Source organism: Neolamprologus brichardi, chromosome 15 (genome assembly GCF_056152115.1).
Source record: "Neolamprologus brichardi isolate AB-2024 chromosome 15, ASM5615211v1, whole genome shotgun sequence".
Taxonomy (NCBI): Eukaryota; Metazoa; Chordata; class Actinopteri; order Cichliformes; family Cichlidae; genus Neolamprologus; species Neolamprologus brichardi.
Genome location: NC_142118.1, coordinates 10,070,065 through 10,082,459, shown reverse-complemented (window position 1 = coordinate 10,082,459; position 12,395 = coordinate 10,070,065). Strand labels below are relative to the sequence as shown.

General features: G+C 44.0%; 1 protein-coding gene across 3 annotated transcripts in view; it reads right to left on the bottom strand.

Annotated features, from left to right (window-relative positions):
- Window positions 1-467: 467 nt before the first annotated feature.
- The window catches only part of LOC102779189 (prospero homeobox protein 1-like), a 31,506-nt gene continuing 19,578 nt past the window's right edge, over window positions 468-12,395 (bottom strand). For all 3 annotated transcript variants that reach the window (XM_035910480.2, XM_006797092.3, XM_035910479.2), the window contains exon 5: window positions 468-5,510. In XM_035910480.2, coding sequence (XP_035766373.2) covers window positions 5,325-5,510 — 186 coding nt within the window. In that variant the 3' untranslated portion in view covers window positions 468-5,324. The remainder of the gene's footprint in view (window positions 5,511-12,395) is intronic.

Here is a 12,395-nt window from a genome sequence, read left to right as displayed (position 1 = left end):
TCTATTATTTTTGTCTTTCTTGACAAGATATCCCCTTTGTTGCAGTTTTCCTATCCCTTTTATCATGCGGTTAAAGGAATTTGTTACATTCAAATTTTAAAAGCTACCCTGAAGCTGATTAGTCATTACAGAACTCTCAACTATGGCCATTACTAGCTGAACCCTATTGCTTTTTGGCCACAGAAACCCAATACACTGCTTTACACATCCATCAGTTTATACAGAAACTAACTGAAATTACCACAGCACTTCTAAATTGATCATTCGATTATTTCAATTTCCATGATTCTTTTTTTTAATGCTTGCTAGCGGAACAAAATAGATTTCTGCTAGTATGTTTTTCACTGAAAGCACCAGCTTTTACAGCATTCATGTATATTTATGACTATAGATATCTTTATAAAGTCAGACCCCCCCCCCCCCCATGCTTTAAACACAGACACAGAAAACAAACCACAAACAGCTGCCACTTTTCACTCTGTTTTTCATTTTTATTTCAATTTTTTATTCATTTTGCACAAGCTTGCATATATACTGCACATACATTCAGTTCATAGAGGGTGAAGGCACGAAAGGCAATTTGACTACTGGTTGTTTTTGGGCTGGGCCAAAGCAATACAAGGGAAAAAATCTCAAGAGAAAATACAAAACTGCTTCAAACTAGTTTCGGCTTTGAAGTCCACCCTCTGCCCTGTCAAATCCAGTTTTTTTTGTTTGTTTTAACCATCCAGTTTCACGTAGCTGCCAAAATCCCCACTCATCTTTTCTGTCAATCTAACTTTTTTTCTTTTTTGAAATTGTAAATTCGTTAAAGTGTAAAATCTTTTAAGTTGGTTCTACTTATTCAAATGCAGTACAGCCTTCCCTGTTTGAAAAAACAAAATGAAACAACATCAAATAAATTAGGATAAATTAAACCAATAAATTACACAAAATCTGCAAGACAAATAGACACCGATAACAGGAAAAAAAAAAAAAAAAAAAAAAAGCAGCCATGTCATGAGTTTTATTTTTACAACCTGTGTAACTATTCAGACTGTATCCGAAAAACATGGCTGTTCCAGTTGGAATTACTGCACTAAAATTGAATAATAATGTCATACAAAAAGCATCAACAAAACATTATTTACATAACATATTGCTAAAGTTATACAAAGGCAGTATTTATCACTGTAAGTCCACGTCATTGATATTTACAATAAAAGAGGAGCAATGTGATAATAATAAAAAAGGAATTACTACTGAAAGCATCGAGAAACAAAAACCTCTTTCAAACAGGTCAGAAAACAGATCAGAGGAAATTATCGCAACACACACACACATGCGCACACACCAAACACATGTTGCCAACGCTTAATGAGAGTCATTTACATGTCAGGATGGTACTCCCAGGGGTGGGGGAGGGGCCACAGTGTTGAGAATTGTGTCACACACTGGTTCACAGGTTCTCATAATCGGTCTTTTCTCTCACACAGACACACGCAGTCATATACAGTGCACACACACACATGCGCACGTACTGCAAAGCATACAGAAATTCCACAAAATTCCAAACCTTCATCAACTTTTAAACCCAGTGAAAAGGGGGTACAAATCGCTGTTTTTTTCCCCCTTCAATCTGCAGTCTGTTTTTTTCCCTTTAATCTGTCACTGTACAGTGTTCCCCATCCATGGATGGCACTAGTCTTCTGATGACAATGAGTTCCTGTCTGTCTCTTGGGTCAAATCTAGAGCTACGTTGGCGGAAATCTGCCCTTGTTTTTTTGAACGACACAAAGAGCACAGGCTGCCAACGGGCCGCGCTGTGACATCACCGTTACCCCACCGCTCGTCTGATGCATCGTTCTGTTCGGAAAAATTAAAGAAATGAATGCTGGTGCAACTTCAAGGGCACTGCCGATGGGAAACCGTTTCCCGTTAAAGGCATGGCAGAGGGAGGGGGGGAACAAACAAACAAAAAAAAAATACCCCACTCCTCTGTGGATATTTCAGAAGAGTGCTTATGAGTCCAGTTGGAGAGTGGGTGAAGTCTCCTTTTTTTCCTTTTTTAACCACTCACCCCTCTCTAGCACTCTGAGTGATAATAGAAAAAAAAATCTGTACAGCTATTCTTTGTTTCATCCTGACAGTATTTACAGCAGCGACAACAATATTTCATACTCTGAAAAGGTATTCCAAGTTTATTTTTCTTTTCTTTTTTTTTGATCTCCAGAAGACAGCCATTCAGCACAATACAAAAAAAAGGTAAAGAAACCAAAAGGAAAAACTGGTCACAAAACCTGCAAAAAACCTACTACTATTGCTCCTAATCTACCAACAACTCATTCAGAATACAGATTGCAACAAAACTGTCACTAAAAATACCCTCAAGATTTCTTTTATGAAACAGTTTCTAACAGTGCCTTTCAAAGAACTTCCACTATATATTTTTTCCCCATAGATTTATACTTTACATTATTAAAAAAAGGCTATATATGCATTTCAATAATGTCATCCTAAAAATTAAACGACCCCAGAAAACAAAACCTGACAAAAATATTCTCAACACGGCGTTAAGGTCTTGCTAATCCTTATTTTATTTATTTATTCTTTTTTTTTCTCCTTTTTTTTTTTTTTTTTTTGCACAAGTTCTTCATTATCCTGAATTAATCTTTTTAGACGCAGGAACTCTTTAAGTTTAGGGTGGAGTTGCAGGAAGGGAGAGGGCGTGGAACGATAATAATCTGCGCATCAGATAAAAGTGTCCTTTCCTTTCTGTATCCTTTGTCTGTGGCGCTTTAGAGCCCTTGGCTGGTGCTTTGAGACTGAGACATGCAGGGCCTAGCCCATCCTTCAGTGAGAAATGTGCGCCGCTCGCTCTCTCAGGGCTCCGGATCTTAAGAAGAACACTGTCCGGGGAAGAGAAGGGGGACATAATGAAGGGAGTAGCTCTCTGTCTTTCTCTGCCTTCTTTTGTCAGGCCCTTTGTCTCGCTTAGACAAGTCAGCAGGTTAAGCAACCTGCCCCTTTTGATCTTTTGTGCCGCACACACAGACACACTATAAGCCAATGTCGCAAGGTGAGATCACCAGCTAGCTCGCACGCACCAAGCAAAATATCAAAGTCCACTCATTGCTTCAAACTTACCTCTTCAAAAAGGGCATCTAATATCTAATACTTACTGCTTCGTAAAATCTTAACAGCCTGAGAGGATGGGTGAAAGTAAAAAACAAATCAAAAACAGTACATATAGAAGTTCAGCTCAAGTGAAAAAATTTGGGATTAGAACCTCAGGTAAAAGTGAAAGGAATGCCGTTTAACAAACTGGGCACAGTGGCTTGAACAGAGACACACTTTGGGTCTTAAAAGCTGCCGGTGTGGGACGGCAGGACAGAGCAGAGGGCTTCAGGTGCATGTTGCTCCTTGCTCTGCGCCTTTGTCCCTGGTCTTTGTAGTGCTGAGAGCTTCTCCGTCTACCCCCTGGGGGAAGAGTGCTCACCTCTAACCTCATGTTGTTGCACTGAGAGAGAAGCTAAATCACTCAGCAGCAGGTGAACATAGAGGGAAGGAGCATTGTGTGTGTGTGTGTGTGTGCGCGTGCGTGTGTGTGTGTGTGTTGTCGTCAGGGTAAGTTCTACTTGAGGCAGAATTAATAAACGGCTGTTTATCAGCCTCAATAGATTCCTTTTATCTTCACGTCTGTTCAGTTAACAAACCGGTACTTCAGGTTTTGATATATTCAAGTATCGACTGCTATTAAAGTAACTTCATAATGCCATTTACACCATATATAAGCTAACCACATTAAGAGCCAGCAGTGTAAATATGTTAACTTCTTTCACATGAGCTGTTTAGTGCTATAAAAATTAAAAACAAACAAAAACAAAATCAGACTTGCACTTATTATGTATGTTCACTAATTTGGAACACAGATGTAGAAAAATATTTTGTTATTAGATGAAGAAGTGCTCTTTAAGGGGGAGCGGATTAGTTTTCAACTACAAAAAAATTTAGTTTTTTTTTATGGAACAGCTATAGTAAATCAAGAAAACACACTTTTTCCAAATACTTCTTATTTACTTCATGTTTCTTTAGACTATGTTGGTTATTTTTAGCATCCTTACTGGACCGATCCTGTGCAGGATGAGCTTGTCACTACAGGTGAATAGAGAAGCCCACTCTAATAAATTCCCTGGAATAAAATCCAAATCCAGCAAAGTTGCCCCAGCAACCAAACAGCGAAACAAACAAAACAAAACCAAAATCCACGCCAGTGATGAACAAACTGAGGGAAGTGACTAAGGAGAAGGAAAATGGGGAATGAGGGAGGTGGAGGAGGAGGAGGGGGGGAAATACTTCAGAATCTAAAAATCTTTTGGAATAATATTAATAGCAATAATTTATTTCTTTCAGCAACGGCATCAAGGGACAAACAAATCTTGAAGTGCCAATCTTCAGCAAGCAGTAGTGACAAATAATAATCATAAACAACAACAATAAGAATAGTAATCAAAATAATAATGTACACCCAATAAACACAATGCCCCTATTTGCAGGGAAAACACACTTCAAAAAAAAAGAAAAAAAAAGAAAAATGGTAGAGCTCAGTAGCTATTTGAAACTGGTCCAAGTCTCACAGACCAGTACCAAAAGTCCAGTTTTAGTCCAGTCAACAACCTCACTAGGCCTTGCTTTTTGTGTGCATGTGTGCATGTGCCTGTCCTGTTAGGGACATCTTCAATAGCACAGTCTATTAGGCACCCACTTTGTATTAGGGAAGGAGGGGGTCAGGGTGGGGCAGTTCACATGGATGCCCCCTGAATTGGAGGGGCCTCTGTGGGTGCCACGAGTCAAGTCTTCAGGGAACCCAGCCTATGTTCTTAGCAGTATAAATGGGAACTCGGGAACTCTTTCCACACATGGAGGGCGCCGTTAGTGTTGATCACAGAACAGGCCAAACAGAGTGTTCACACGGTCCAAGAAAATAAAAATAAAAACACCCAATAAGATCAGAGCCTCTTCAATTCAGAGTCATAGAAAAACAAAACGTATAATAACCAGCATAATATAAGAACAAGAACACAATAGCTAGGTCATTTAGGAACTGCCACAAGGGGCTTTAGATTGGGAATGCTACTCCATAACTTTCATACATTCAAAAAAATAAAATAAAAATAAAAACAAAAACAAACAAACAAGAAAAAAAAACAGGAAATCAAAAGTAAAGTTGAAGAAAAGGGAAAAAAAACAAATCATAATATAATTTTGAAATTCTATGAAATCAGAAAAACAAAGAAAGCGCAAAGCGGTAAGCAAGGAGGAAGAGGAGGAGGAGGAGGTGAAATTTACTCATGTAGAAGCTCTTGGAGACAGTTTGGGGACTTAAAGATCTCTGGGACCTCGCTGTCCAGTTTGCAGATGACCTTGTAGATGGCCTTCTTCCAGGACGGGTCCACGTCTTTGCCGGCCACGATGGCATTGAAGAACTCTCGCAGTGTGATTTCTGCCACCTCCAGGAAACGATCAGGGACCTTCGCGAACACAGAAAGGAAGGAATGAGCAATTGTGTAAACAGATGTGAGGAGTACACGGAGGAAATCCTATTTTAAGGTATTTTAAGTCTCACTGCAAAGTTTGCGTCCTTTATGTCACCGGACACAAAAGCACCGTTGTAGTGGTTTTAATTTTAAGGCACTTCGTTATAACGCAAACCCTAAAAGTGTTTCGACCACTGAATACTGAGGAAAATGGGAACGAAACTTGACCGACTGCCAAAACCCAAACCAACTTTCCCAAACAGCGACAGTCTTCGCCCCCCAGTTGTAGAATATGTTCATATTTTCAAAGTGGATGTAAAACCATAAATCTCCTGTCTCTTGAGTCGCTACTTCCTTAAACGCCGGTTGAGGTGTTGGCCTGAGAAAAGTCACTTCTTGCGAATTCTCAGGTTTCTCACACCTCCCACTTCCCCCCACCTTCCACCAGCAGCGTGGCGGGCGTGACATGTTTATGAGTCCCACTGTAAATCTGCGACCAAACAAGAGAGCGGAGCTGAAGAGCGACAGAAGAGGTGCTGGCGAAAGAGGAAGTACTAAATGCTTTGGGAACGGGGAGACACGCTGCCTCTTTAGTGTCCCTGACAGCAGCGCTCACCGACACCATGGAGATGATTAGTCTGGCAAAGATCTGTGACACCTTCCCCCAAGCCAACACTCTGTCACACACAGACACACACGCTTATGGTGGTGTGAGCACACACACCAGCGGACACACCTCCTTGTGCCAAGGAGATGACACATCCTGTACTGTGACAGAGCTCTACATAATGCTCGCTGCACGCACGCACGCACACATACACACTCACGCGCCGGGTACCCTGGTGTATTTGGCTGAGTCTCTTTCCTCGACTCAGAGCTCCAGGGCGACGCAGCCTTCAGGGGTCACCTGCTTGGATAATGCTGACTGTCTGCCTGCCCGCCTCCCTCGATGCTCACACACACAAACACATATTGTCTCACACACATACAGCAGCAGCCTGCCCAAATGCCTGACAGTGCGCACTCCACTCCTCTCCTCCAGTGTCCTGCAGATACTCATCAGGAGTGTCAGGACACAGCAAGGTTAGTGGCCACTGGAACACACACACCGATGGATAAGGACCCACACACACCAACAGGCCTCTTCAACCACACACATATGCACTTAAACACACATGGGACAGCTACCAACCCCCCTCGGGGTGATGAATGGAGGCTAAGATGCCTGTGTGTCTGGTTGGTGTGTGTGTGTCTGTCCACTACTCAAGTGAAAAGGTGAGTTGTGAATAAGGAGCTTGTGCACTGTGTGTCTGTGTGTGTTTGACGGAGAGAGAGAGAGAGAGAGAGAGAGGGGGAAAGGAAAAAAACGAAAGATAACCCAATTCCCCAAATATTGAGTTCCCGTCTGGTGGGATAAAAGTGGATATAATTCATTGTTTGGGCTGCTTGTCGTTCACGGAATACTGGCACAATGACCCTGCTTTGAGGCCAGCTACAGTAAGTGTGTGTGTGTGTATGCCCGCGTGCACTTTTCCCGAAAGACCTCGCTAACGGGACGGTGCCGCGTAGCGCCCTGGTGTTAGATGCAGGGAGTGCCGCATTACTAAGAATATTCCTGCATGGAATTTCTCCTGACGTTTTGACTATAAAAGGACAGCAAAATGCTGACTGCAAGGAGAAAGCAATGTCAAGGAGAAAAGGGTATTGGTATTTCAGATCCTCTTGACTGAGAGAGTGAGAATGGGAGGGAGGGAGAGATGGCGAGAGAAGGAGGGGCCGAGAAGAGTCTAAGGAGAGAGAGCGGCACAACAGAACAAGGGAGTTATTCCTGTCCCACAAGCCTTTGTTTTGCAAGTACATGTGAGTTGTGTGTGTGTGTGTGTGTGTGTGTGTGTGTGTGTGTGTGTGTGTGTGTGTGTGTGACTGAGCTTCCTCCTGACCAGCAGTGAGCCTAAACTGTTTGCACCCCCCTTCCACCTTGTCCCATTCTAACCCCCCCAAACCGCCTCACTGCCTCCCTCTCTCTTCATCTTTCTATGTCTCTCTAGGGTCAGCTGTTGGGCCTTTGTTCCAGAGGCATTGTGGGGGATTATCCAGTGTGGCCGTTCATTCGCTCGGCTGTCCGGTAAATGGGGCCAATCGCGTGGCTCACAATCCTTCATACATATTTCATAGGGGTTTTTAACAACTTCTCAGCAGAGCCCAAAATTAAAGGACAGATGTACAAACAGAGAGGGAGGGATGGATGGAAAGAGGCAGCGAAGTGGTGGCGAGGGAAGGATGTGCAGTTGCGTGTGTGTGTGTGTGTGTGTGTGTGTGTGTGTGTGTGTGTGTGTGTGTGTGTGTGAGAGGAGTGATGCCTGGAAAAGGCAAACAAGGTGACTGAGAGTGAATCTATTGCTAAGCAGGCTAAATCTGAAAACGAACCTTTTCTCTTTGACTTTTGGTCCATTTTTCAAAAGTGGAGTAAAAAAGTAAGCTTAAATGTGATGCCTTTAATTTGGACTAGCAAAACAAGGAAGAGGTAAACTTTCTTGTCTTGCTCATGTTGAATTTTGGCTAGCAAACGCGTGCGGCAGGCAGCGGCAAAGCATTCAAAAAACAACCAATAAAGAGCTCTCGTGAAAATGAATGCTCTCGCCCTGTGTAACACAATACGAAAAGCGGAAGACGGAGTGGGGAAAGGGGTGGATAGAATCGGCAAAGATGATAAAGCTGCAATACCCTGACATTTACATTGTGCTTGGTGTTAGGGGGCCTTCTAATCAAGGAGAAAGGCAGGGTGGAAGAAAAAGGAAAGTAGGGTTGATAGCACTAAGGCGGTAAATCAGTCTTTTTCAATGGCTGCCCCCTCTCCCCCACGACACTCTCTCCCCATTCTGTCCATCTCTCTCTCACTCGTGACAGGTTGCTTTGAGACAGAAGGATAAGCTCTTTTTCAGAGAGAGGGAATCGGATTTCCTGCTTTTTGATGAGATAATAAAATATGACGGAGGACAATAGGAGCCTGTGGACGGCTTGCTGGGAGCTATTCACTCCAGCAGCAGCCCTCATCTTAAGACTGCTTAGACAAACGTTTAAAAAGGTAGCCAGAGGCCCAAGCCCTCAAAATAAAGGCTACTGTTACACACTCCGCGTGCAAGTCTGTAAGTGTGTGTGTGTGTGTGCGCGCGCGCGTGCACGGGCCTGTGTCTTTCGCATGTGTTTCGGTAAAGCCTGAGAAATCTCTTCTCTCTCGGTGACTCAGGGTTGGCTGTTTGTTTGACCAGCGTGTTTCTCCCCTTTGCTTTTGGGAACTGTCAGGAGATGTATTGCACCTTCTATTTGCACAGTGTTAGCCAAACAAGACAAGACCCTGGAAGATAAGGCTGTATGCGTGTGTTTGTGTGTGTGTAAGTGTGAGTGAGTGTTCTAGCAAGCTTTTGCCTTGAAGGATGAAATGCAGGGACACAACATAAGCCATCGCTGCAAGCCAGGTTAATTCCTAACCCCAACTCAGCCTGGGAATACCAACACTTCCCATGCTTTTTTGGTCACTGTGTTTGTGTTTGTGAGACGTGGAATTTATAGATTTTGTAGCGCACTCAATGCCACAGATGGGGGGTTACCTGACTCTGATATGCAATAAGTATTTTTGTGATACCCGTGTCTTAAGTAATCTAAAGTTTGCACACAGTAAAGGGTCTGAAAACAAGGGCTGAAACTGACATTTGAGTGAGTCAAGCCAGAGGTTTGCAAACCTCGAACATGCACTGGCCCATAAGCCTCCCGTGCCTCACATATCTGCTCCAATCAATAATCTACAAAGGTCTTGATAAGCCCTTGGTCCACACTGTCATTTTGGACAAACACAACCCATGTCCCCTCTCTTCCTACCCCTCACCACGCTTGCCCCCCCAGCCCCCCAAGCCTCCCATCCGATAAGATTGTGCCACGGCTGAAGAATCTGACCAATCGGGAAAAGAAAGGGTAAAGTCACAGAAGATCCGTAGTTAAATTTTTTCTTCATTTTCGCAACATTGTCCAAAATACAATTTCATTCTTGACATCTCTCATTGGAGAGCTTTGCACCAGCGTTTAGGAGACTGCTGGGACGGGAAATGGGCCTCAAAGCTGAGCAAACATCAGCCACCCTCACTCCACTGATAGCCTTGAGAACAGGGAGCCTTGAGGGTCTGTCGTGCATACATGTGTGTGTATATCTTGCTGTCTGGTGTGCTTATGTGGACACCAGCATAAGCGTCACATGGACTTTTCTCAAGGTGCACCTCTGCTGGCGAGTCAAGGGCATGCCAGGGTCAAAGACACTGATGAAGTCGCTCTCCTATCCCATCCACAATGGGAATTTTTCTTTCCTCCTGCTGTCCCTTCAGTTTCTAGAAATTGTCAATTGTTTGAAGCCTACAATCGACAAAACGTGGTGTGTACAAAGAATAGCTGCTAACAGCAGGGGAGCTCTGAAATCACAGTTTGTCCCATGTCTGGAGACTTAAAAATTCATCGACTCAGCTTGCATGGGTGAGAGAAGCCAATCTGGGAGGGGAGGAGGGAAGCGGGGGGGTCACTGAGCGCTGTAATAGGGCCTCCTGAGGTCAGGAAGTCAGCTCAGCTTTGAGAGACTGAGAGCGCAGGAGGCAGAAGGGAAAGAAAGGAGCAAGGGAGTCTGGAAGATAGGAACAGGACATCTGGAGAGGAGGAGAAGAGGGGGAGGGAGGGAGAGGAAGAATAGAAGGCTAGGAGGAAGGAGGGTGCTGGGTGGGTGAGTGGGTGGGCAAACAATAAAGGATGGAGCGCAAGGAGGTGCGGCAAAGGAGGGAGGATAGAAGATGGATGGACGGATAGGAGTAGATGGAATGGAAGGGCAAGTGAAGGAGCAAGATGGCAGGAGACGAAAGAAAAATAATAAACTGCAGATTGGATTGAAGGAGGGAGCGTCTGGCATCAGTGGGGGAAGCATGAGTGTGTGTGTGTGTGTGTGTGTGTGTGTGTGTGTGTAAGATATTGGGGGGTTGCTTTGACACATCTGCAGCTCTGATGCACGCCCTGGTCATTTTGGCATGCGTCCCTTTGCCACGCTTCATTAGTCTCTCTCTCTCTCTCACACACTCACACACACACACACACACACACACATCAAGGGAGACCAAAATGGTCCAGAAATAATGACATAATCAGCAGCTGTGCCACAGAGCAGGCTGCCCCTCACAAGGTGACCAGGGACAGAAGGAGGAGCGAAAGAAGGAGGGAGCAGAGGGGAGAAGAAGAGAGGAAGAGGAGGATGAGGTGGGTGTGCGCTGTTGGAAAAAGCAAGCTAGCACAACAAGATGGTGTGTGTGTGTGTGTGTGTGTGTGTGTGTGTGTGTGTGTCTGTGTGCGCGAGCAGGTGAAAAAGGAGCAAAGGGATCATGTAGTTCTTTAAGTGATTCCTTGCTACTCCTGTTGCCCCAGGCTCTACACGCAGCTCCGGTCATTTAATCGGAACACAGAATAAATCTGTAAATCACATATATGCACACACACACACACACACATACATGCAAACACACACACACACACACACACACACACACACACACACACACACAGCCTTCACAGTAAAGAAAAGACCTGTCAGGGTGTGTCAAACGGGGGTCCTTAATAGCCCCAAGCTATTCAGCGAGAAGCAGATGATCACACGCTCTGTTCTTTTCTTTCTCTAAGTCTTCTCCGTAAGAAAAAAATTCAAAAGTCATGAGACAAGTTTGAAGTGGCGCTCACGGTTCAGTGAAGGTCTGGGCTGATATCTGAAGGTTTGTTAGAATAAGATCCATTGTGTAGATATGCTTACTCCTGCCAGCAGATACCACCTGGGAACAGTAATCTTGATGCAAGTCTCACTTTGAACAATTAGCACCAGAACAACAAATGTCTTCACTTCTTTTTCGGTGGTATCTTGCCAGCTTGTAAGAAAGCAGAATTAAAGTGAAGAATTGACGAACAGATTATCCAAAAGGTAAGTAAAGCTGTTGCTTTTTGGGGAGATGCTGATTTTTGAGCTTCAAACAAACAAAATTCATTCCATCTCAATTCCAGTGACATGGCAGAGTGTAATATCCCTAATTCTATGACGGCAAACTTTGGAAAACGGACCATTCGATCCTGTTATCATCACCAAGTTATTACATCTCACAGTCTTATTTATCTCAGCCCGAATCTACGACGCAGATTAAAACAACAAATATGATTGCACAACGCAAGACATTTCCCGCCCTCAGGTCAGCATCGTCGCCTTAACTCGAAGGCTTTTCATCATCTCTGTGAAAAGCAAAAGGCAAACATATTCATGAATATGTTTACACAAGACGAGTGGATTATTTTACGTACTGCCGCTGCGCGTGACGCATTGCTCTGCAGATTTAAATGTTCAGGAGGAGAGGTGAGATTTTAATAGGCAGGAAAGTAAACCAAAGTAGATGTTGTGTAGACGAGATGAGGGAGAGAAGAGGGCGATGGGAGGTGTGTGTGCATGTGTGCTGTTGACATAAACCCACTGGCAAATTGTACTGGTTGTATTTTTGGCAGGTCTGAACCTAAATCTATACCGCCAGCTTCTCATCTCTCGTGCTCCATCTTCTACCTCCTTTTGTCTTCAATCGCTTCAAAAAGAACCCTAGAGCCGTTTGAGTACAAGCGCTACACCTGTGTGAAAGCGTGTGTTTTTAGGTACTTATGTATGTTTATACTTGTTTGCGTCACTGTGCATCCAATGCAGTGGCTCTGACCTTTTCACCTCAAATTCCCTGAGGTCAAATGCGGTCAATGCCACCCCATCCCACCCCCGAGCCCCACAGACACACACAAACACACCGTAGCGTATGTGGTGAAGGAATAGGGGGGAAA